General features: G+C 43.6%; 1 protein-coding gene across 1 annotated transcript in view; it reads right to left on the bottom strand.

Moving 5' to 3' along the window:
* The window catches only part of SNTB1 (syntrophin beta 1), a 228,459-nt gene that overhangs the window by 126,401 nt on the left and 75,215 nt on the right, over window positions 1-26,843 (bottom strand). Inside the window, exon 2 of the mRNA XM_082721779.1 lies at window positions 1,516-1,735. Within this exon, the coding sequence (XP_082577905.1) occupies window positions 1,516-1,735 (220 nt within the window). The remainder of the gene's footprint in view (window positions 1-1,515; window positions 1,736-26,843) is intronic.

Raw genomic sequence — 26,843 nt, 5'->3', positions numbered from 1 at the left:
GGCCATATCTGTGGGCTGGGTACACCTGTCAGCGGCCACTTGGCAGCCTCTAGGCTGAAGTAATTAGCGTAATGCCCAGCACGAGATAGGTACTCGGTAAATTATGAATGCACCAGATCTTAGACACCTTAGACATCAGACTCTTGGAAGAAAGGACTTGTCTGATTGGGTAGCCTGGAGACCAGGAAAGATCAGGCCCCGACTGAACAGAACATCCAGCTGCAGGCCCAGGACATCAGCAGAAACCGGGCAGGACAAAACAGAGAGCAGGTTGGAGAGAGCTTATGGCAGAATTCAGCTGAATCCTTTCCAGTCTGCCTGCTCTGACTCCTCTTGGGCTGACACTCCCCTCTCTCTCCTGCAACCGCAGCTCTGATCCCCGGGCAGACCTAACTGGTATGGGAGAGGAGCAGGCTAGATCCTGCAGCCGCTGGAGTCAGAAAGGCTAGCGGCTTCCTTAGAGCGAGCTTATTAGGAAGAGAGCAAAAAAAAAAGCTCTGAGCTCTGAGCCAAGGAGGTAACTTCCTCTCCCTATTCCCTTTGGCTTTTCCCCATCAGCGACTCAGAACAGAGCCAACTACATCCTGCTCGGGTGGGTTGCAGCTGTCCCACACATGTTACAAATAAGGGCCAGTGGAGCTGTCCCTATTTTTAGCACTTGAATGCGGAGGCCAAGAGCTCCAAGATTCCCCATTCGCTGGCTCAATGCAGCTCCCTCTCCTCCACACAGCTCTTATTTTTCCTCTCAGATAGATGTTTTCTTGTTCCAAGGAGCTAAAGTAAGATATCTAGGGGAACAGGGACCCCAAATATTTGCTTGTCTCGCTAAACTTTTTATAATCACCACAAACTAGGTGATGCATCTCTCCCCTGGTGTGAGAAATCATGTGCGGACTTCGAGAAACATCACTCCAGGGTTGGATCAAAGCCACTCCTTTTTCTCTCTTGAGCAAAAGAGAGGTTTAGAGCGGAAAACGGCATTAAGGATCCTCTCATGGAAACTTCTGAGCACGCAGCTGAGGGCACCGAGGTCTGGGGGGGGCTGACGTGCTTACTACTACCCGATATTAATAATAAATATAATAAATATTATTACCTTATATTCGTGAAGGTTTTCCCGCACTAAGCACTTCACGTGGATTCCTGGCTCAGTGAGGTATCTATTTCAACGATTCCCATTTTACAGATGACAAAACAGGGTTACTGGTTTGCCGAACTGGCCCAAAGTCACCTACACTAGCAACCAGGGAAGACCAACTTCGGATCCTGACTCCAAGTCTTAACTCTTCCCAGAAGCAAAGCTCAGCACAAGGTGAGTCCTGAGGATCACAGGAAGGACGGAGGACGCAGGAAGAGAGCGAGGCCGGCCGCCGCTTCAACACACACGGCAGCTCGGCGGGGCCCTTCCAGGCTTTTCTCTGGGACCTGCTGAGTGTTTGGCGAACACGAGCACGGCCCTCACCCCCTCAGCGGCCGCCCCGTGGCTGAGACCCAGAGACCCCTGGCCTTCTTTACCTGTTCTCGGGGTCAGCAGAGGCCAGACTCCGGGTGACAAAGCACATCTTGAGGGGGATGTTCTTCCGATCTCTGTGGAAGGAGCAGGGCGGGGCGGCCGACAGGGCGTCGGAGGCCCCGGCCCCGAGGCGAGGGGATTCGGGCGGAGGCGTTTCCCAGCCGATCTCCGACACCGGGGAGCCCTTCTTCACATAGGGGGTGGCTTCTCGCATGTATTTCACTGCAAGGAAACGGACAACAACGGTGCTTTTAAAGCGCGTCAGGGGAAATTTCTGGAAAGTCTGATTGTGTTTCTGAAACCTGCATTAGACGAGCTCCTGATCCCCAACCTCTTAATTTCTGAACAAGACTCACAAGTTCTTTCCCTCTCAGAACAATGTCTCTGTTATTTAAATTCTATACCAAAGTGGTATTTATTTATTTATTTTTTAAAGATTTTATTCATTTATTTAACAGAGAGGGATCACAAGTAGGCAGAGAGAGAGAGAGAGAGAGAGAGAGGTGGGGGAAGCAGACTCCCCCGCCGAGCAGAGAGCCCGACGCGAGACTCGATTCCTGGACCCTGAGATCATGACCTGAGCCGAAGGCTGAGGCTTAACCCACTGAGCCACCCAGCTCCCCGCAAAGTGGTATTTAGAACTTGCTATTACAATGACCTGAACTTGAGAATTAATTTCAGCTTTTTTCAATGATGGCAACTTTTATCTTTTCTGACTTTAAGATACATTCTGGTGAAGAGGCTGAAAGACAAGTGGAGGAGAAAGCATAGGGCTTAAAGACACGTAATTGTTCCATAAAGAAGCAGGGGTTCTGGTCACCATGTTCTCTAACCACGCCCCTATTCAGAATTAAGAACAGGCTTTTCAAGTTAAGGGTGCTGAGAAAACATATATGCAAAGAAACAAACAAATGAACAACAACCAAAAAACCCCTCACATAAAAGGATACTTATTTTGCATGGAAAGAATTTGAAAGAGCAAAAATACCTTCTGTAAGAGCTGAAAACTAGGGCCAACCTACATGTCCATCATAAAAATAATAAATTGTAACACATCTATAGTCATTTTTACAAATGAGATAGATTTAGATGTGTTGATGAAGAAAGACCTACAAGATCTATTATTAGTTTAAAAATGGTAGAGAGAAGTGCACATACTGTAATCTTTTGTACCTAAATCATAAATTCATAGGCTAGCATATATACAACCATTTCCGGATAGGAACATAAGAATATGTTAACAGCAGTTAGCTCTTGGGAGTGGAAATAAAAGCCAAGCTGATGGAAAGATAGACTTTACTATTCACTTATTAACCCATTTATACCGTTTTTATGTTTGGCCAATATGCGCCTATTACTTCAATAAAATTAAAAAAAAAAAATTTCAGAGCTGAGTGGAGCAGACGGAAAGTCTGCTCTTTGATATGTTTCCTCGGGCTTAAGAAGTTATTTGCCTCTTCTGAATTTAAGCCTTTGGTCCTTAGATAGCTTTTGTACTGAGAGGCCAACTAGATTCTTAGAATGTGCAACATGAACTTCCATATCCTTCTCCCTGTCGCTCACACAGTTCGGTTCTGTGCTGCTCTGCAGAGGGGAGTGTGGCTAAGTTCCTTACTGCTATCTGTTAGTACAAATGGCAGTGGACTGGAATGGGTACACACTGGAGGATATTTACTCCAGATCTTTGATGATTCAAGTCCACAAACTAACACCTTTATGGGGCAAGACATGGGGCCAGGCTTATCGAGCCTACCAAAATAAGCAATAGGTAGTTTCCATCCTCAAGAATCCAAAATCATGGGTGACTCTAGTGGATGCTGCTGGGTCCCCTCTGATCCCTTCCACCAGCCTGAGCACGTTTTTCTTAGATGCTCTGTGTTGGCTGAGAACAACTCTTAGCTGCCCACCTGTTCCAGAAAACAGGTGTTGACCCAACAGAAGCCATCAAGTTTGGGAAGCTACAGAGTCACTGCTTGATCCCCCAGACAGAGGTTCTGCTTCTCAGGAACCCCACCTAAGACAGGGACTTCATACAAATCCATAAACGACAGCCCAAAGCAGAATGAGCTGAGTGTTATAACAGGAATAAAGTATGCCGGAAGAACTCACAAGAAACTGAATCCAGGCATATGAGTGACCAGTTAGGTTCACAGTGATTTAATAAAGCCAAACACACCAAGATGCAAACTATATAGACAAGTATTAGGGAACTCGACCACAGGTATCAAAAATAGCCATACTAATTCAAGACAGAGATGTCATTTAGTACCAAAACATTTGAAAAGAAGATTTCAGGGATGCCTGGGTGGCTCAGTTGGTTAAGCAGCTGCCTTCGGCTCAGGTCATGATCCCAGCGTCCTGGGATCGAGTCCCACATCCGGCTCCTTGCTCAGCCAGGGAGCCTGCTTCTCCCTCTGCCTCTGCCTGCCATTCTGTCTGCCTGTGCTCGCTTTCTCCCTCTCTCTCTGATAAATAAATAAAAAAAAATCTTTAAAAAAAGAAAGAAAAGAAGATTTCAGGGTCTTAATATAAGTGAATATAATTCACTTAATATAAGTGAATATAAGTGCAATTAGGAGAAAACAGCTCCAAGGTTACCACAAACCTGTTAGCACAAGGTGCTGTTAGAGAAGAAGAAAGGACAGGTGTATTTTTATTTTATTTTTATTTTTTTTTATTTATTTTTTTTTAAAGATTTTATTTATTTATTTGACAGAGAGAAATCACAAGTAGACGGAGAGGCAGGCAGAGAGAGAGGAAGGGAAGCAGGCTCCCTGCTGAGCAGAGAGCCCAATGTGGGACTCGATCCCAGGACCCTGAGATCATGACCTGAGCCGAAGGCAGCGGCTTAACCCACCCAGGTGCCGAAAGGACAGGTGTATTTTTAAAGAATATTGCTTATTCCTGGGCAATATGCTTAAAGAGGAACACAAACATATCTAAGAACAAATGCAGAAAATTTAGGGGGACAGATGTAAGCTGTCCAAAGCTGGAGACCTGTTTTGAAGACACTGAATTTTTTTTCTCTCTAAAAACATTTTAGTAGAAGCTAGAACACTGCTTAGCTTTGTACATTATAGACTGATACTTATTACATACAGGAAATTCAAGTATCGGCTGAGACAGTTTGAAGGCTCTCCTTTGGTTGTATTATTATTCTTCCGGATGGAAGAGGCGTGAGTGTGGTTAAGTGGGAACGCAGAGATGCTTCATGAAGCAGGTGTCATTTGAACTTGGCCTTAAAGGGTAGAAAAGACTTTAAAAAGTAGAGATAGGAATAACAGTCCCTCTTTTATATAATGTACTCTGATTTACAGGTCATATTGCATCCCATAAGAAAGGAAAGTTGGGGGCGCCTGGGTGGCTCAGTGGATTAAAGCCACTGCCTTCAGCTCCGGTCATGATCCCAGGGTTCTGGGATCAAGCCCCATGTCGAGCTCCCTGCTCAGTGGGGAGCCTGCTTCCTCCTCTCTCTCTCTGCCTGCCTCTCTGACTACTTGTGATCTCTGCCTGTCAAATAAATAAATGAAATCTTTAAAAAAAAAAAAAAAAAGGAAAGGAAAGTTGGGCCTCGGTTTGAAGGGGAATAAAGAACCAACATTTCTTATATACCTAACAAGGTATGGAACCAGGGACTTAACATGTCTTTCCACATTTAAGCTTCAAAATGACTATTCAAAGCACCACCGTATTTATAAGACAACAAAGATCCAGAGAAAAAATGGGTAAGGGATCTTTCACTTTCTGAATAACCACATACCCGCAAGCAATGAAAGAGTAAGTTGCTATTCCTTTCAGACTCTGCTAAAAAGAAATGTCGTGGAAGGCTATTCTTATTCTGATGGACACCAGGAACTTTACATATATTATCCTTTCCAAGGCTAGCATTATTTTACACATAGCACAATCATGCACAGAAGTTTAACTTATGTGGCTGGTAAGTGGTGGAGCTGGTCTGACTTCCCAGAGGTCACATTCTTTTTTTTTTTTTTTTTTAATTATTTATTTGAAAGACAGAGATCACAAGTAGGCAGCGGCAGGCAGAGAGAGAGAGGAGGAAGCAGGCTCCCCACTGAGCAGAGAGCCCGATGCGGGGCTCGATCCCAGGACCCCGGAATCAATGACCTGAGCCGAAAGCAGAGGCCTTAATCCACTGAGCCACCCAGGTGCCCCCCAGAGGTCACATTCTTTAATGAAATCTGGCTACCACACCTCGATAACGGAGGCAAAAATGACAAGCTAACAGGTGTGGACTTTATTCCATAGGCAGTGGTGATATCCATAGTGGTCTTGGTCCATGAGTGAGGCGATGACAGAATCAGAGGTTCGCTATAGAGAGAACTCTGGCAAAGTAAGATCAGGTGTACTAAAGAGAAAAGACAGCAGAAGTAGACCCATTAATTACAGAGCCATGGGGAGTTACTGTCAGAGGTACCTGGAGCTATACTCAAAATAGCCATGGAAAGCATGATGAATCCCAGAAATATATGGTTTGACCCATCTATGGGCAGAAGCATGGGAAGTAAGGCAAGTCCTAGCCTAGAAGCAAATACTGACCAGGTAACCACTTCCTATATGGCATAGAACTTGGGGAATTTATGAAGGAGAGAGAGAAGATGCAGCAACACCTTGAAGAAAGGACTGGAAATTCAAAATAGTAATTTTGGATATTCAAAATAGTAATCCTTTTAACTGACCAACTGAAAATAAGGACAGAATACATTAACAAAGTAGGGATGATAATTTAAAGGTTTATGCATTCATCTAAAATCCACCAGTCATTCATCATATGCTGAGGACTACACTGCCCATGTGTGATGATCAAAAATATATGTCCCTGTTTAAAAAAATATATATATAAGCCTAGAAAAGGGGTAAGGGAAGTGAGTAGGTGACATGAGATCTTAAGTTAATCTTATACCTGGTTTAAGGAGGTCCCAAGCTAGACAAGTCTAGGACACTGGCAAAATCAAATGCAAATCCCTTCTAGAGGAAGACAGTTTCATCCTAGGCTTCAAAGAATCCCTGTGAATCACTTTCAAGGGCAATAAGCAGCATAAATTCTAAGAAAATGTTGTTCTCATAGAAACGAGGTAGTATGAGTAAGAATTAGTAAAAATAACGGAGAGCAGTGACAGTCCCAACAGAAACTACAAAGCAACAAATCAGTTTACCGTGTAAGGAAAGTTTGAGAGAAACTTCTGGAGACTATTTTTTTACAAGATCTAATTTATTTATCTGTGAGAGAGAGAGAGAGAGAGAGTAGGGGGGAGGGAGAAAGGGAGAAGGAAAGTAAGAATCTCAAGCAGACTCCCTGCTGAGCATGGAGCTGGACATGGGGCTTGATTTCAAGACCCCAAGATCATGGCCTGAGCCCAAATCAAGAGTCAGATGCTCAACCGACTGAGCCACCCAGGTGTCCCTTTCAGAGACTATTTTTTAAAAAGTGACCTAACAGATTGGTAAAATAACCAAACAGAATATCTAGTAGTAGTAGCCAAAATAAGAAGTATTGCTATATAATTATAATAAATAAACCAGAATTAAAACTTCAATAGTAGACATATCAATGAAAAAATTAGTGAATTGTAGATCAGAAGACATTTTATAGAAGGTAGCATGAAAATATAAAAACATGGATAACACTGAATAGAAATGTAGAGGATTAAGTGAGAAGGTCTACGATATGTCTAACTGGAGCCCCAGAAGTTAAGAGAATATGCCAGAGGCTAAAGATTTTCCTGAGGGACTTCAAGAAACCTGACTGAACTTTGATAAACAATACCCGTGTTCTTCCCAGTCAAGACAAAGAGAAGTAAGGGGTCATCCTGCTTTCAACCTCAAGTAGGCTAATCCTCTCCTTAGAATCCATGCTTCTTCAGAGAACTTTATTGATCACCTCTCCCTCTCACAAGTTTTGTGAGGAAGATTCAGCCAAATCCCTAAATGAGTCCAGAGGTCTCTGGTACCACCAGAAAACAAGTTTGCAATTTCAAGAGGAGGGGGAAACCAACAAGGAAACAAAGAGATTATCATTACCATTCCTGAACAAGATAGGCTGAAATCACCAAAATATTTTCACATCAGTCTTGAGGAAGAACAGGTAACATCAACTCATCCCTGCATAAAGCCCCTTTGTTCAGGAATCTTGCTTCTTGTTGACATGTATAGAAAAGAGAACTTGGTTTTGTGTACAACAAAGAAAGCAACAGAACATTGCCACTGGATTTCTCCAAGGGCCCACAGCTTCTGGTGGGTTTTTGATGATAAAATTGTCAGAATATCCCTTCTTGCTACAAGCTTGGTCATCAGTTATGAGGAAAATTCTACTGTTGAGCTGTCCCTCTCTAATCACCAAGGGAGGCCTGAGGCTAAGTCCCTTCTCCCCTCCATCACTCCTGGGTGTGGTAAAGCGGTGCCTCTAACAGAAAACAAAGCATGTGTGAAACCTTTTCTTTTCTTTGTGCTTCAGACTCTTGAGATAATTCCTCACATTGCAATTAAAGTAAGGAGAGGACAGTCTAATTCAGGGAGGGTAAAATGTTACCCAAAGAGTAGATTTGACTGCAACAGGTATCCCAAATTACAGTGTATTAAATGATAGAGAGGTTTTTCTTTTACTAAAAGTCTAGAGCAAAAGAAAAGGGCTGCCAGGATAGCTTTGCTCCCTAAAGCTGTCAGGAGCTCAGCCCTCTGCCCCCTTCCTGCTCTGCATCTCTAGCCTGCCATCTGATAACCCAAGATGGCTGCTTGAGTTCCAGCCAAAATGGGAATTTTGACCAAATTCCCATCAGCAGGAAGGAGGAAGAAGTGTAGGACACACGACGCTTCCTCCCTTAAGAAGCTGACACACTCTATCTGCTTACAAACCACTGACCAGAATTTAGCCACACGGCCATGTCTAGAAGGAAAAGAAATTTTACTCTTAACTCTGGTGCCAAACCAGCTAAGCGCTGGTGGGGAAGGGAGGCTATTGTTGCAGAAGAAGAAGAGAACAGATATTAGGGGGAGGACTCACAGTTTCTACCACACAAAGATGCCCCTAATTCTGTTAGCCCATCACAACTAGACATTATACCGCATCCGTACAAATAAATGCATTGGAGAGATCCATTAAAAGGCACAATGACTAGATTTCAGAAACTCTACTAAGTGTTTTTTGTGTACTAACTCATTAGAACTTCACAACAATTCCGTGATGGGAGTCCTCATTTTACCAAGGATGCAGTGTCAGGAAAGGGTTAAGTCATATCCCCAGATTACAGGGCGAGAAAAGGCAGAAGCACGAGTCAAAGCCAGTCGGCCTGGCTCCACAGTTCATGCTTTTAACGACGAGGTACTACTGTTTCTCACACTTTTTTTTTTTTTTAATTAATTGAATGTGTGTGTATGTGTGTGTATTTAAGCCAACATTTTTATGCACTGGGAGAAAACATCCAATTAAGTGGCTATTGCCTGTCACATAAGAGAGCTTGATTCTGTAAGCCTAAACTATTAAACTATGGCATTTCAATAAATGCCTTTTAAGATATTGTAATACGTATGCATAATAGAGGGTTTAACAGCTAGTGTTTGCATAATTACACCTCCATGTGCTTACAGACCGTAATTTCAGGCAAAGAGTTGTTGAAACCGATCAAGAAGCAGCCAGGCCCCAGTTCAGGGTGCTCATAATCAGAACTAATTAATAAACCATGCCCTTTCTGGGCATCATGAATTAAAAAACTGTGGTGGAGCAATTAACATTCCAGTCTTCACTTGCAAAAAAATAAAGCGGGAGGGGGACCGGAGCCCAGAAGGAGTGGTCTTCAAACCAATAATGCACCAAGTCACTTTCAATATGTTTCTGGTTTGTCATCTCAAGGACGAGCAGCGGTGAGGCTTTCCAAAGAGCCTTCCGCAGAGCCCACGTTTGCGAAGGCCCCAAGTTGCCACAATTAAATCTTTGTTGAAGCGGCCAGATGACATTTGGAAGGAGAGGCAACACACAGGCTACTAATGAGGAAATGCTTGCGGCAAATCCAATCAGCTTGCCAACCAGGCTGGTTGCTCCAGAGCCAGCGAGTCCCTCCGACACGTGCAAATCTTCTTCTTAAAAATAACAACAGAAACAACAACAGACAAAAAAACCCAAAAACCAAAAAACAAAACAAAACAAAAAACAAAAAAATGGATTTCCAGATTATAGGAAGGGAAAGAAATATTTCATTACTCTGGGGGAGGTGAACACAAAATGGGCATTTTCTAATGTGAAGGAAGCCGAGAGGGGACCAGCCGGAGGCAAGAAATCTGGGCACTGGGACTGTGGGTGAAGGTTGCAGGTTGGGGACAGGTTGGTGACAAGGGGATCTGCTAACAGAAATGTTAAGATGTTCCCTTCAAGGCATTAGCCTAGGTCATCTCAGAGAAGAAAGGAGTGGAAGGGAGATCATCAATATTTCCAAAAAGGCCAAGAAATGGTGAAGGAAGGAATAAATCTTCAGGATTGCGAACCTCAGGGGAGGCAGTCTTGAGCTGGCAAGAGAATTTGGCCGTGGGAGTTGGGGACCAGAGTTACAGCTTCAGCTCTGCCACTAACTAGCCTCCAGCCCTGGGCCAGTCACTGCCCTCCCGGATCGCATTTTCCGTACCCGTCAAGAGAGGGAAATGAAGTCCCTACCCTTCCAACGGTCTATAATTCTTTGGGAAGCTGCCTCTTCTGACAATATATTTTTTTTTTAAGTTTTTTCTTACCTCACCTTGCTCTTTGTGTCTTCACCAATAAATAGCTCTGTTAAAATGTAGGCCCCATTCTTGGATTTTAGGTGGATGTATCCTGTGACTTTTTAACCAAACTCTATGGCCATCTGACACATGTGACAGGAAGTCTATGAGGAGATTATGTACTCAAGTCACTTTTCCTTTGGTTTGCAGAGTTGTCTAGAAGGATCATTATTCTCATTCTCACTTACCAGTATTTATTTCTCTTGCCTTCCACTGGGGGAAGGGGTCCTTCAAGGCAGGATTCTAAGGGACATTTGAAGGATGACCCCAAGTCACTGATGAAGTCATAAGGACATTCTGGGTGAGGGTATCGAGTTTTATTTTATTTTATTTTTTTTAAGATTTTATTTATTTATTTGACAGATAGAGATCACAAGTAGGCAGACAGGCAGGCAGAGAGAGGGGAGGAAGCAGGCTCCCTGCTGAGCAGAGAGCCCAATGCGGGACTCGATCCCAGGACCCTGAGATCATGACCTGAGCCGAAGGCAGAGGCTTAACCCACTGAGCCACCCAGGTGCCCCTCGAGTTTTATTTTTTATTTATTTTTATTGTGTTATGTTAGTCACTATAAAATACATCATTAGTTTTTGACACAGTGTTCCAAGATTCATTGTTTATGTACAACATGGTACTGTTGTGTGGCATCAGGAGTAAGATAAACTGGTTATGAATTTGCTTAGTAATTGTTGGCCTCCTATTAAAAATCTATCTCAAAATTACCCTATTTTAGATAGTACAGTGATTCGATGTATTCTGCCCTAATTTTTCAACGAAGCAAAATTATTGCCCCCAGAGATGCCTCCAGAGACCCAGGGGGTTATCCTATCCCAGAAGTCCTCACACGGCTCAGAAACACACTGACTGGTTTGGTTATCCATTAATACAACATTTAATGAGCTCCTGCTACGCACAGGGACCTGAGTGTTGGAATTATCCCAGTCAGCAAGACAGACTGGGTGCCCACCCTTGAGCTGCCTATGGTGAGGTGTCCATGCATGTGGGGGATAAATATAGGGCACTGCTCTGAAGGACACACACCCCGGACAGACCCCAGTCCACACAGAGCCCCTCACAAGCCGGCTCCTGCCCACGTCTTGTCATCTCAGCTGACTGACTCCCTCTTGGTCTCCACAGTTCACACACCAGCCATGAAGAAATTACCTTTCATTCTCTGAACATGGCACGCTGGCTCTCTCCTGCCTCTGCTCTTTGCACATGTGGTTTCTTCTGCAGGGAAACATCTTTCTGGAAAACTTGCATTCTGTAAGCCTCAGTTCAGGTAAAACCTCCTCGAGACCTCCAGATACGCCGACCTGAAGCTCCTGTGACCTCTCCTGGTAGCAGCAGCGTCGGGACAGAAATGTTATGGGAGGGCTTATGCCACGCAACGCACCGTGGTCATGATCTTACGCACACTTGAGCACTTACACATCACAGTTCTTTATTTATACACAAGTCTCTCTGGTGCAAGCAGGAGGCCCTCCCAGCTGAGTGACTACTCTACAGGAGAAGTTAAAACTCTAGAGTCTGGAGGGGCGCCTGGGTGGCTCAGTGGGTTAGGCCGCTGCCTTCGGCTCAGGTCATGGTCTCGGGGTCCTGGGATCGAGGCCCGCATCGGGCTCTCTGCTCGGCAGGGAGCCTGCTTCCTCCTCTCTCTCTCTGCCTGCCTCTCTTCCTGCCTCTCTGCCTGCTTGTGATCTCTCTCTGTCAAATAGATAAATAGATAAATCTTTAAAAAAAAAAAACTCTAGAGTCTGGAGTCACAGTACATAGTTTCAAATCATAGGTGCCTCTGAACCTATGGCAGGCAATGACCTGTGAGGTTGCATTTCCTTCCTCCATTTGTCCATCTGTAAAATGGGGATAAACAGAGGTGCCAGCCTCAGAGAGCTGCTGGTGGATCAAATGACAGAGGGCTCCGAACTGTGTCGAGCACATGGTAAGTGCTCACTAGAGAAAAAGAACACGCGGCATTCACATCTATATCCAAGCAATGAACACAATGTCCGGCTGTCAAACGTGGAATTGTTGAGCAAATGAATGGCAATATTAATAGGATCTTTTTCACAGATTTGTTCTTAGGGAGGAGTCTTATAACTAAGCAGAAGAGGCCAGAGGATATTTGTCACATGTCCAAAGTTTTAAGACAAAGAAGCAACAGATGAAGGTCAGAAGTCTATATCCTCTATCCTGTAGAATGGGGGTTGGCAAGCTTTTTCTGGAAAAAATCAAGAAAGAAAATTTGGCGGAGCCTGTGGACCTTCGAGTCTCTCACAACGATCCCATTCTAGCATCAAAGAGCCACGGACTATATGCAAACAAATCAGCCTGGCAATGACATTTTCTTTACCAAAACAGGCAGTGGGCCTGATTCAACCCTGGGAACTTTAGAAAAGTAGCAATAACTAGCAATTATTGGCTACTTACTATGCATGGGGCCTCACTTAAAATGTCTGAGGTCTATTAGCTTATTTAAAAACAATTCTATGGGGGCACCTGGGTGGCTCAGTGGGTTAAAGCCTCTGCCTTCGGCTCAGGTCCTGATCCCAGGGTCCTGGGATCGAGCCCCGCATCAGGCTCTCTGCTCTGGAGGGAGCCTGCTTCCTCCTCTCTCTCTGCCTACTTGTGATCTCTGTCTGTCAAATAAATAAATAAAACCTTAAAAAACAAAATTCTATGAAGTAGGTTTATTATTATGCCTACCTTACAAGAAAGGCGAGTGGTGTGGAGGCTAGAGAGACTTGCCCAAGGTCTCAGAGCAGTGACTGACAAGCTAGGACCCGGACCGATGCATCCCAGCTCCAAAGCGTCCAGTCCTGATCACTAGAAAGGGAACGAGCTCTTCCCTTGCCCTCTCTACACTGCCTCCCCATGCAGCCAAATGCTGCTGCCTGAGTCCTGTTTGTCCAACCATGAACATTTTAGGAATCAAGCTCTTCAAACACCATTTTGTCTGAAATGTCTTCCATAGATTCCTTTTCTCATATTGAACCCAAATCTCACTCCTATACTGAGGGTTCACTGATCATGGCTCGACTCTGCAGAAATACACAAAGCATCCTGAGTGTCGTATAAACTATTAATACATAAGTGTTTGGCCTTCTTTAAAGTAAAAGATAAGCCAGATTACTTGATAAATAAAAAGATAAGCCAGATGTTGCTTTTATACTTCAGGTTCCTAGATAAAGCTGGAAGAGGCACCCAAAGCCTTAGAAGATAAAACTAAGATTTTAAGAGTTTCATACAGGTGCCCCCCCAGCCAATATATATATATATATATATATATATATATATATATATCCCTATTTTATATATATACAAAATAGGGATAAGATGGAAATTCTGTCACTGTGGATTCAAAATAAGCATCACTGTAGCATGCAGGATAGGAAAACCTACATTATAGTTACTGTGAAGGAGAGTTCCAGGGATTTCCATAACGATGACCCCCATAATAAATAGGACATTAGGCTCCAGTGATCGAAATATGGTGATCACAAAAGGAGAGGATGGTTCCCCTCTTTATCACCCTCATTTGTCCATACCTGAAACCCTAATAGGTTGGACAATGTTTAAGATTTATTTATTTTTATTTGTGAGAGAGAGAGAGGGTGCACACCGTGGGGAGGAAGGAGGGCTCGGTGGGGAGGGGCAGAGGGAGAGGGAGAGAGAAACCTAAGCAGACTCCACACTGAGCACAGGGCCGGACATGGGGCTCGATCTCCCAACTTCAGGGTCAGACCTGAGCTGAAACGAAGAGTAGGATACCCAACCAACTGCATCACCTAGGTGCCCCAGGATGAATAATGTTTACATGAGGGTAAGAAGAATCACCAGGTTGTGGAAAGGTTCAAGAAGCAAAGAGAACATAAATTAAATAAGACTCCCAGGGTCTGGAGTCTGGTTGCTGGGGTCCCATTCCTGGCTCTCCTATCGCTGAGCTCTGTGGCCTTGAGCAAATTACTTAGTTTCCCCATATGTTAATTCTTTCACCTATCTCAGAGGATTGTTGTGAGGACGGAGTGACTTAATTCAAACTAAAAAATGTACAGGGTACTTGACATAGTAAACACCATAAGAGTCAGATACCATTGTCAGGAGTTAGCCTCAGAAAGAGATGATGGGACCTAACAAGTGGTGGGTTGGGCTAAGCTCACTCTGTGCTTCTCTGCAGGGTAGAGTCACAGTTTGTGAATACAGATTATCAGGGTAAAATCTGGGCTCAATGTAAGAAAGACTATGATGTAGGGAGTTCCCTATTGCTTGTGACATTCAAACAGAAACCAGAGGGTGATATGTTTCATGTTTCAGAAAGGATGTCTCCTCCGTGGAAGGACAGATTGTTTCTAAACCCCCCTCAAGTTCTCACATTCTATGTTCCTTCTGGAATGTGGGTGATTAAGATGTCTACTCCAAAAAGACTCCAATACAGTGAGACAGGTCATGGTTGTATACCAATAAAATCATGCCATCCATTTCTTTACTCTTACGTGCTTATTAGCTACATATTAGTTATCTGACATGAGGACAGTTCATATAGCCTTAGAATCCTCACCTGTACAAAGAGAACACAGTGCCTTCCTTAGGGAGGCCATACAATGCATTACTTCAATAAATGAGCTCCAGAGTCAAAGGATTTCGGTTTAAACCCCAACTCTTCTATTTCCAAGCTGGGCTTCTTTGAGCAGGGTATGCAATCTCCTTGTCTCTCAGTTTCCTCACCTGATAATAACAGGACCTATCTCAAAGAATTGTTAATGAAGATTAAATAATTTTTTTTAAATGTATACAGGGCTGCCTGGGTGGCTCAGCTGGTTGGGCGTCTGACTCTTGGTTTCAGCTCAGGTCATCATCTCCTGGTCAAGAGATAGAGCCCAGCATCTGGCTCCCTGCTCAGCCTGGAGTCTGCTTCCCCTCTTCCACTCCTTCTGTCCCTCTCACCACTCACACTCTCACTTTCTCTCTCAAATAAATAAATAAATAAATAAATCTAAAAAAAAAAAAAAAAAAAAGTATGCAAAGCTCTTAGGACAGCTCCTGGCATACTTGACATACTTAAGATATACCTGACACTCACATTTAACTACTATTACTATTGTGTCGTTGTTGCTCTTCTGAGATTTAAATGAGAAAATGCATAGCGGGAACACCGATATCTTTTCTATCAAAGCTATCAAAATCATCAATGCTTGAAAGTATCATTTCATTATTTATTTGCTGCAGATAAATTAAGCCCCTACTCTGTGCTCAGTGGGACTAGACTTAGCAAGATGGATAACTGGTTAGACTTACAAGTTACTGCTTCTGAGAATTTTATGATCGTGCCAATCAGAGAAGACACCAACCAAAAACCTGGGGATTGCTATTGAATGTAAGTCAGCAGACACACAAACAGCCTCACGTGTATTCGTCAGAGTGGCAAGCACTGAGAAGACATGGATTCTTATGTCTGCAGACTTGACCTCTCAACAGTTTGCTGCAGGCTCTTCACCGCTGCAAATAATCGTAATTTCTCCTCCTTGGGAAAATACAGTAACTATTTTAACAGCTATCCCCTGACATCTGAAGACAGGAAGTGAGTAACGGGTAGAAAGGATGTCTGATACTCAAGCCCTAATATTGTTTTTACTCTTTCTTATACAGAGGATCCTATGTGAATAGGACTTTACGTCAAAAGGCAGGAAGCGCTGCTCTTACTCCCTCTTTACAGGCATCTCTGGAAAATAACCCTCTATTATTCCAGGTGTAGCTTGGTGAAAACATCCTGCAACTCAAACTCAGCCTCAGTAAATTTGCAGCTACTTTTCGGTGGCAGAGGCCCAGAGTCATAAAGCTTTTCCAAAGGAAACCACATTAAGTAAATAAAATGTCATTACCAAGAGCAGACTCAGGCCAGGTCTGAGAATTTTTTGTTCTTGTTTTTTTTTGTTTGTTTGTTTGTTTTTTACCCTAAGCTATGCTATGGACCCAAAGCAATTATACAGGCGTAGGGAAGAAAGGGAGACTGCAGGAAGGGATTTTGAAACATCAGGGTCTCCCCAACTAGATGATGTTATGAACGAACACCCACTAACACACTGTAAGTGTGTTACAGTTTAAAACACTTCCTGTGCACAATCTCACTGCCTGCTTACGGGCCGGGCCTCCACAGAGCCACGCATGAACAAAAAGTCCTTCAAGAGGCTGCCTATGCACGTATCTGCTTGAGACCTCTATACCCCAGGAGCTAAGAGCCTAGCAACCTTCCCCACCAAATTCTACACTCGGTCAAGCATGTGTATTATGTGTATTATGTGTATTATGCACATCTTGCTCAACAGAACGATGCCTACAGAACCCACCTGATGTACTAGATTTTCTCCTAAAGGCCAAATGTAGCTTGGCCTTGTTTGTAACTCTTTGGCACGAGGAATTGCCAAGAACTATAAGAAGTCAGTCAAGATGGCCGAGGAGAGACCTACGAGCAAGCTTCTTGGATCTGCCTGTCAGAGCCAGGGGAGTAAAACCTTACATGTTTCTCCTCTGAACTTCCAGAAACTTCAATGGACTCTGACCAGTCAAGATAGAAGGACTTGTTTTTGTTTGTTTGGGTTTTTGAAGAAGTCTGGAAGGGATGCTGGTGAGCACCAGAGAAGAGGTAATAAGACTTTTTATAATAACTAGACCCCTAGGAAAATTTAACAATAGAAGAGGTGGGGGGAAACTGAGCTTCAGAGAGTTTAAATATCTTACTTCCGGGAAGCAGAAGCCCTGGAATTGGGTCCCTCATGTTCTAAATCTAGTATTTCATCTAATAAATCTAATAACCACAGCTGTAACAATATAAGAGATCCAGTGCCATGGAGATACAGGCTAAATGACTATAGCTAAGGAGTAATGAGTTGCTAGGAAAGCTGGCAAAGTCTATGGATAGGCAGGGGTTAAACTAATAAACATTCTCTAATGGTCATATCAGAATTCAAATTATCAAAATATTCTAGATCTGTAATTAGGGAAGAATCTAGAGGTAGTGTAGGAAAAACAAACAAATAAAAAAACAGACAACCCCCTGCAGTATTTGATGAAATAAAAAAGGTAACAGAAAACCAGTATTCTTTTTTGGGGGGGAGGAGCAGAGAGACAGGGAGGAGAATCTAAAGCAGGCCCCAGGGGCGCCTGGGTGGCTCAGTGGGCTAAGCCTCTGCCTTCAGCTCAGGTCATGATCCCAGGGTCCTGGGATCGAGCCCCACATCGGGCTCTCTGCTTGGCAGGGAGCCTGCTTCCTCCTCTCTCTCTGCCTGCCTCTCTGCCTACTTGTGATCTCTCTCCCTCTGTCAAATAAATAAATAAAATCCTTAAAAATAAATAAATAAATAAAGCAGGCCCCACACCCAACATTGAGCCCTACACAGGACGTGATCTCACATCCCTGAGTTCATAACCTGAGTCAAAATCAAGATTCAGATGCTTAACTGAATGAGCCCCCCAGATGCCCCAGAAAAACCAGTATTCTAAATAGAAGGGAAAAATAACAGATACAAAAGAGATTAAAAAGATAACAAGAGAGGAGAAGGGAGTTGGGGGAAATTGGAAGGGGAGGTGAACCATGAGAGACTATGGACTCTGGAAAACAATCTGAGGGGTTTGAAGGGGCGGGGGGTGGGAAGTTGGGGGAGCCAGGTGGTGGGTATTAAGGAGGGCACGGATTGCATGGAGCACTGGGTGTGGTGCAAAAAATAATGAATACTGTTATGCTGAAAATAAAAAATAAATTTAAAAAAAAGTAATTACAATGGAACACTGAAAAATTAAAACAAATTAAAGTAATTAAAATAAAAAAATAACAAGATAACACTTTTGACAGATTTATGATAATAAATTTGAAAACTTACTAAAACTGACCTAAGTAGAAATAAGAAGTGTGGCTAGTCCTGTAACACTTGGAATGGAAACCCTGGTTAATATTTTTCCCACAAATAAAACACCAGAACAAGATGTTATCAGAGAATTCTACTAAATTTTCAAACACAAATCATTCAAATCTTACTCAAACTATTTCAAACTGTGAAGCTAGTATAATGTTAATAACTAGACAAAGAAATTTTCAGAAAGGACACTTGCTTTCCTTTCCAGAAAGGAACTCACTTCATTCATAAATAGAAGTCCAAAATTCTAAACAAAATATTAGCAAACCAAATCCATCAATATATCCAGAAGACAGCACAGCTTTGGCCTGGGGGATCTGGGAGACCTTGCCTCGGAGGCATTTTTGACACTTTGCCTTAGTGAAATGAAATTTAAAGTAAATATACATTTTTCATTATTTTTTCAAATTATGCAGTATTAAAGGTGTTATATACTTTTATATATTTCAAGTACTCTTTCGGCCTATAATATACCATTGAATTTAATACCTAGAATAAGCAAACCTTACCACCATATCAGTACTTGTCTATAAAAGCCAAATCATGAATCAAAAAGATTGATCTGAGATATTTTTCAGGTTGCCGGCCCCAGGCTTGTTAAAACTCTGGTGTTGACCTCTATCAATGAATATCTATGGTTTCCAGTATTCTACCACAAACGATGGTTTGTCTGTTGCACAAGACAATAAGATTTCTGGTTTAGATCCTTTTCTAAGGGCTGACAGATATGCCTTAAAACATTTTCTGGTGATTATTTTGAGCTTCATATTGGTACTCAGGTAAAGCTGCCTTTTGGAACATTTCTGAATGTGTGCTAAATACTATCCAGTTGAATATTTATAGCAAATATATGAGTTATGGGTCACTAGCCCCATTTAACAGATGCAGATACTGAGGCTTGGGGAGGTCAGGAAATGTTCCATGTAGCCATTTGCGGAGGCATCAGAACATGAGCCATACTGGTCTGATTGGAAGCCTGTAATCCTGTAGCTAAACGATACTGGTTCTTGAATAACCCAATAAGCTTCCTGTTCAGTTTGACCTTTCTGTTCACAACACCCACAACCTCCTCCCTCATCTTTTCTGCTCCTAGATTAGATCTCAGAGCAGAGACAGTGTTTTAGAACAGGAGGAAGGCTTTAAGTCATCTGTCCAGTTCAACGGCTACTTCCCTTTTGAGCTCTGAGCCTCACTCTGCCCTTTGCTTGGCCCTTGGCTGTCTGCAAAGAAGGTGGGAGAAGGGAAAGATGGTGGAGATACAGATTAATTCAAACAGGAAAATATCACTAAGGCTGCCATCTCTACAGTGATCCTAGGGTGTTCGGTACCTGCCAGTTCCCTTTGTCCTTGCTCTCTGTCTGTTGTTGGAAGGTCTGCCTTGGTTGGAAACGAGAAAGGGAGATACCATTTATGGTACAATTTTTTTTTTTTTTTGTAAGAAGCTATAAATATATTACCTGGTTTAATACACACAGTAACCCCAGGAGATTAGTATTGTGAAATGGGAAATCCTGGCTATGAATTACAGACTGAACGCTCTCACTGTTCATTGACCTGGCCATCCGGGTTTCCCTCCATGCAAACTTGCCGTGGAGAGAGCTGCAGATAGATCCAAAGAGCCTGAACCAGAGAGTCCAAAGTATTTCTGCTGGAAAAATATAAGCCCTTTACTGTCTATTAGGCTCTAAACTTTTCACTCCTTCTTTTCTGTTCAACAGATAATGCTTATCTAAAATATATTACCTTTTAGGATAAGCTGACAAGTCATACAGGATTTGTGACCAGAGAAGGTCCAAGAGGGTTCTGATATAAAATAATCAAATACTTCTAGTCCTACATGCTTAAAATGACAGATGCAGAACTTACGCTATTACAGCAGTGTATTCTGTTGGTCAAATATATATGTTCAAAAAAAGACTTCCTTTGTCTTCTATTCTTGAGTAATGCCTTCAAATACTTTTTTTTTTTTTAGATTTTATTTATTTATTTATTTGATAGAGAGCACAAGTAGGCAGGGAGGTAGGCAGAGAGAGAGAGAGAAGCAGGCTCTCTGCTCAGCAGGGCGGGGCTTGATCCCAGGATCCTGAGATCAGGACCTGAGCCAAAGGCAGAGGCTTAACCCTCTGAGCCACCCAGGCACCCCCCCCCCCAAATACTTCTTAAATGGATATTCTGCTTTAAGAAAGCCCACCCACCTTAAACTATATACTATACTAACTACTTCCCAGAAATAGTTCTTTCTAGTTCAACAATCATTTACAAACATTAAGACATATTTCAGTGAATCATACCCAGAGTTCATGGAATCGTAGGTTTATAAATGCATTATACTTGGAATAAATTTTCTACCAGAACTTAGAAATACATGGTATTATTTATACAGTGAATGAAGTACATCCAATTCTAAATTATTCAGTAATGTCCACTGCCAAAACAAAGATGTAGGGAGAGAAGCACTGGAATGACTAAATCTTAGCTATATACGCATTTCTCTAATATGATGAAAAGTTAATTATGTGGCTACTTGGAAAGGTACAGCACAAAGGTTTCACACTGTTAAGACACAGAATAATGATAAACCCATTAATGCCACAGGATCATTTATTTCTCCTTTAACCAAAACTGAATAATAGGAAACATTCATTGGTAATTCACAGACACTTATGAACTATCTATGAATGACCATACTTATGCCTTCACGACAACGTACGGCACACAGGGAGAAGCTGACGCCCAGACAGGCTTGCTGGTGAATCATTACACACACAGGTAAGCTGCAGAATGGGAATCTGAACCCACTTTATCAATGTAGGTCTAGCCATTAATCATTACACGTGCTGCACACCTTAGATGCCAGTCTTCTCTTGGCTCTTTCTAGCATCCAGCATGTGCTTTCAGAAACCCATCTCTACTCCCGGGATGAAAAGCATCTGAAAATGCACTGACCGAAGACTGGAGTAATATAAGTATCATTACTCTTGGACACTGAGCTAGACTGGAAAACCTTGGACTTGAGAGTTAGGATCCCTGGCTGGAGGCACAGCTCTCTCCTTCAACTGCATGACGATGGACAACACATTCCATCTTCCTAAGCTCAGCCTCTTCGTCTATATATACCAATAGAAATGGTAATTTTTAAAATTTAGGCATACTTTATATATGGCAAAGTGCTCAGGTCTTAAGTGTATCATTCAGTGAGTTCAGATGAAAGCATATTAAGATACAGAACATTTCTGTCAGTCTAGAAATTTCCCTCATGTTCATCTTCAGACAACTGTCCCTCAAGCCATCCCACAGAAAGGCAACCTGATTTGCTTACTCTAGAATTTTCTATAACGGAATTGTACTGTATGTAATTGTTTGCAGCTCTCTGGCTTCTTCCACTGCGCATAATGTCTTTGACATTCACCCACGCTGTAGTGTGTTATTAACTGTCCATTCCCAATAATAACACCAGGATATAAGCATTATAAGAGATAATGTATATTATTACCAATTAAAGGCTTTCCCCCCAAAATAGTTATTATTCAAAAGAGGAAACCCAGGAACAGAAGGGGAGGAATATCTAACTCTGTCATAGGCTGAAACACATTTGGAGAAAGGCTATCATTATTAGTGGCTCTCATGTCACACTCTTTATATATTTAAGGGCACCGATGGCCGAAACACTTATATTTGACGTTTTGGGTGAAAGCGGATTGAATTTAGCCTACCAGACCAGAAATTAATTTTCTGCCAAGCAGAGACAACTCTGATAACATACTTTCCCAATTCTGCCCACCACAGAGATGGAGGTCCACCTACGTCAGAAGATTACATTTGAGAGACCAGCATAAGCAAAGCCACACATTAACACTAGCCTGCAGCAGGAAGCGAAGTTTATGCTGTCACTTCTGCCCAGCTATATCATTCAGTGTTCACAAGGGAGCAGGAACCTGCCCTCACAAGCATGAAACCAATACTGCATTTCACAGAAGGCGATTTGGCCACAATAAATAAATCCACGCTCTAGAAGGAAACAGAATCACTGAGATGCATATCTTAAGTCCTTTCTGGCAGAGGCATTCTTCACTAAAAGCATGCTGTAAAGGAGAAGCAGGTATCATTCCCAAACGGAATTTTCCCCCAAACTATCCTTAGCAGAAGGTGAGTTAGAAATATTCCAAGTCCAATCGCAAACTCTCAAGCAAAAAGTTCAGAAGCCAGATAAGTTTTGGAAATGACCCCTTGTTCAGGGGTAACTCAGGCAAGAAGGACCCCCTGCAGGGAAACATGAAAGTCTACAAAGTTTATCAAAATATCAAGTCACAATTAGAGCAAGGTGTAGGAGAGATCTCCCGCAAGAGAGAAGGTGTAAGCCTGTGGGTGTAAGTTTCAACCCTGCTTCTTGCAGGAACATCTGTTCTTACACTCAGCACAAACCACCCCTGATATTTATTGCATTGGCTGAATGCTGAAAGCAACTGAAATGTTAAACCTCTTGATCTGTCAGCAGTGAAAAGATGAGCTACATAATAGCACAAAATGGAGAAATTCCATGTACCCCAAAGACATAAATCCTCATCACCACTGAATTCTTTCAATACACTACTCTACTGAAGTTGTAGAAGACATCCAGCCTTTATCTTAGAATGTTCTCTTCATTTTCCTATACACGCATAGCTCCGTCCTTAATAAGTTACCTCCAAGGTCATTCAGTCATGACTTAACCCATTCACTTCTCCAAAACAGGTTTAGATTAAATGCAGGAAAAGTAGAAGCATGTGTTTGGTTCCCATTAAGCTCACAATGTCCCTCTGGGAGAAACAGAGAGTTTGGTTCATTATCCTGTTAATGAAGGATAAATTGCTTATAGTTAAGTGGGGGTTTACATTTTATTTTTATCCACTGCTCCAGTGTCTCAATTCTCATCAAAATGTGTGGCTGGCAGTTACTCAACAGAGCCAGAAAACATCAGCAAATGAGTTTGTATCATATGAGTTGTGGATCTGGGGGAGAAAAGTGGTTAAGAAAGAAAGAAAAAAACAACAGACTTGGGTTTTATGATTTAAGGATGTCCCCTTTAAAAGAGTAATAAACAAAAGATGCCTAGAACATATAGAAAAACAAAGAATGTGGGTAGGAACTTGATTACATTTCTATGCAAGATTTCATGTGATGTCAAGCACTGAGACAGTTACTTGGCAGGACCCAAGTGTCCCATAACTGGAGGCTGAAATGACAAGGAAGGGAGGGGGCACTGCTTCTCCATTGTCTTCTCCTCTTCAACCATCTCCTATCTTGGAAGCACCCCTGGGTCCTGCTAGCACAGCAGTGGCAGGAAATATTTTGAGAAACTAATCAAGAGTCTGGACTAATCAAAAAGCCTAGTCTCAAACTCATCAAGGAACTAGGCTTTCTAGAGAAAGTGATGAAGAGAACCAGCTAATAACAGCCTGTGCTGGTCCTATTTTATGTTGGGAGATTCCTTCTGATTTAATCTAGACACAATCCCTTGGTCCTCTTAGAACCCCGGGAATCTTCTTCTTGGGGAGTTACAAGGGATGGTTTAAATCATCCCTCCCGCTGGATTCTGGGCTCCTTTGCAGGGGAGAAAACTCAGGTTTTCCATCCCTGTTGTTTTAGGGCTGACCTCATCGTCGGTGCCCAATAAATGTTTGATGAATGTGTGAATAAATGAACGAGAGAATACGGGGAATGAATTTTTCCACCCCAGGCACGTCTGCCATAGACTGACTGCCTGGGGATAGAGAATACACTCTGTGCAGAATTCTCTTATTATTGATTATTTTCACTCAAAATACACTTCAAAGTGTTTGCAGATACTAGTAACTTTAAATTTGCATCCCTGTTTAAGCTGTTCACCTAATAATACTGTTGTTTTCTTCACACATTCATACAAGAAAGAAATGATGTCTTAGCCAACATTCTAGGCAAACTATCCTATCCTGTGAGAGTCAATGCTTTGCAAATTACAGATGTCCCTCCTCCCTTGCGGAGGATGCTAAACGTTAAGATACAGATCCCCGGTTCTGGACAGGTGATGTTCAGGATCTTAACACGTGATAAGAAGAAATTTAACAAGGAGAAATGCCCACAGCTACACGCAGAGAGAGCTCCCTCTCGCTGGAGGTTTCTGGATGAGGCTTGAGGTGGGCGGGCAGCGCTGTGGAGAGGAACCCAAGATCCCATTTCAGTTGAGATGCCCTTGACCTTCTCTTCAACCCGAAATCCTAACATTTCACCATTTGGCACTGCAAACGAAGTTTTTGCTAGTACTGTGAAGTAGTTTCGGGGACGGAATAAAGGGAAAGACAAAGAGGACTCCAGGCTGGGCTTCTCTGAACAGCAACATCCTTCCTGATCTCCTCTCGGGAACCTTCATGAACTTCACTGTTCTAGCCAAGGGAGCCAGTCCTCCCTGCAGAAATCCTCTGGTAGCCCCAGAAGTGACCCTTTGGTTCACAGTACAAGGACCTCCAAGATGTCATTGAATCTTTCCCTGGATCAACACTCTACACTTTCCTGTCCAGCACTGTTTCCCCTGGGGAAGGGGGTTCAGCCTTCCTTGCAAACTAATCTCGGGCCAGTAGGAGGCTGCGCAGAACAGGAGGCAGACTGATTAGAATGTTCTGATTCTGGTCCTCAGGCCACTAAGGACCTCACTGATAATGGAAATGCAGTTTAATGTTCCTCTCAGTTCTGCCTAGACGATAGGAAATATCACCTGGTATCTTGGAGCCTGAGATGCCACCCACTGAACCCCACTCAAACGGGCCCGCTCTCCATTAGGGCTGCTCTCCCAACCACGCGAGTGGGGAGCTGAGACACTGGGCCCTCGCAGAAAGGCAGCCCAAGTCAAAGAATTGCTTGGACGACTCCAACGGCCTAGGGTATGTGACTAAAACTCCCTGCTCATCAGCTACATTTTTTTTTTTTCTGGCTCCAGCTTTGCCAGCACAAGTTCTCTCTGATTTCGGTTTTACTAACGGAGATTCTCGGCTAGCAGATAATGCTAAGCCTCCAGCGCACTCAGGTTTGCCTTCTCCAACACGAGGAAGTTCCCAGCTTTGCTGCAGAGGCTGGATGGGGGTCTCCACGGTTGGGTTCAGCCTCAGACGGGTCCTTCCTCTGGCCCAGATGGTCCAGGGCCAAGGACGACGTGCAGGGTGGAAGAAAGCTGAGGAGGGTCAAGGCAGACTGTCCACTGTTTTGCTCAAAACAGAAACGGGGCCAAGGTCAGAAACTCCTTATTCAATCCCCATGCTTTTAGAGAGAGCTCCTCAGTGCATTCTAGAGAAAACAAAAATGAAATGGGAAACAGAATCTTCTGTCCTCAAGTGCTTCAAAGAAGAACATCCGTGGTGCCTGAGGACAGGCTCCAGGTACAAGGCAAGAGGTTCTGATGTGTCTATCCACCAGCCTGGTGCAGTCCCGCCCTCTGAACCAGGCAAGAGAGGCCACGCCCCTGAGCTCTACTCCCAGAGGGCTCTGCTCTGGTCCTTCTCTGGCCACACTCCTCCCCAAGGGCTGCGGAGTCCTCCAGGCCAAGGGGATGCACACACTTGGAGCCTGTGTCCCTCCTTCAGGACCCTGAAATTTCCTGTCCAAATGCTTCCAAGCTGGCTGAGGGCATGTAGGCATCTCTCCTCCCCGTCTGTCTTGAGGCCCACTGAACCATCCTATGCCACTGTCCAGGCTCAAGAGGGGCAAAAGGGACACTAGCTTGCAGGGGCAAGGTGTGGACAGAGCCTGTGTGGACTGGGGGGGGGGGGTCCATACATGTGGCCCAAGAGCTCTGTGGCAAGCTTCAGGCCGGGCCCACTGCTCCCCTAGGCCCCCACCAGCTTTCCCCTCCACTACTTCCACGAGTAGAACTCCAAGGGATCTGAGGTTTCAAGATAGCCAGCCCTGCAGGTGGCCAGACAGATTTCCTCTCATGTTCAGGAGTTTGACTGATAGTGCTGAAATAGTACGTGAACCTCCGTTTGTACTCACGCCCAGAGCTTTGAAGATACTAGGGTCTGGTCCTAATGCTCGTCCTGCCCCACCCCCCACCTGCCCACTTCTGGGAGGGAAAGAAAGAGTCAGCGTTATTCGGAAGGTGGGGCGTGAGAGGGTTAGAGGGCAGGTGGGAGGTACTACAGAGCGCCTCGAACCCACGGGGAAGTTAAGGAAAATGAAAATTGCCAGGAAGAAATCAAAATAGAGCACCTTCGCCCCCTGCATTTCTAACTCCAGATGTTAGGAGCGTTCAGGCAGAAAGGTGTCGATTCTGTATAAGGAAGAATATGCTCTTCTGCCTCCACAAACAGCAGGGTGACAAAAAGCCCTGTGTCACACTGGAGAGAGTCAACAGAAAAGCAACATACAATAATCCGAGTTTTCCACAGCTGGTTCCAAGTGACCATCCCCCATACAATAATCCGAGTTTTCCATAGCTGGTTCCAAGGGACCATCCCCCAAGTGCCTCTCGCTCACAGCACCCTGCACAAATTCACACCCCAGGCACACCCCTACTTTGTGGACACACAGATGACTGGTGGGCCAGGTCCTTCTCTGGCTTGCTCGGGCTGAGAGGGCCCATGGGCTGACGTCACTGCCTCGCCTTTGCTCTATGCAATGTCCCGGTGTCAGAAGATGGTCTCAGTGCCAAACTCACT

The sequence above is a fragment of the Mustela nivalis genome, assembly GCF_964662115.1.
Source record: "Mustela nivalis genome assembly, chromosome: 2".
In the NCBI taxonomy this organism is placed as follows: Eukaryota; Metazoa; Chordata; class Mammalia; order Carnivora; family Mustelidae; genus Mustela; species Mustela nivalis.
This window is presented reverse-complemented; position numbering and strand designations above follow the sequence as displayed.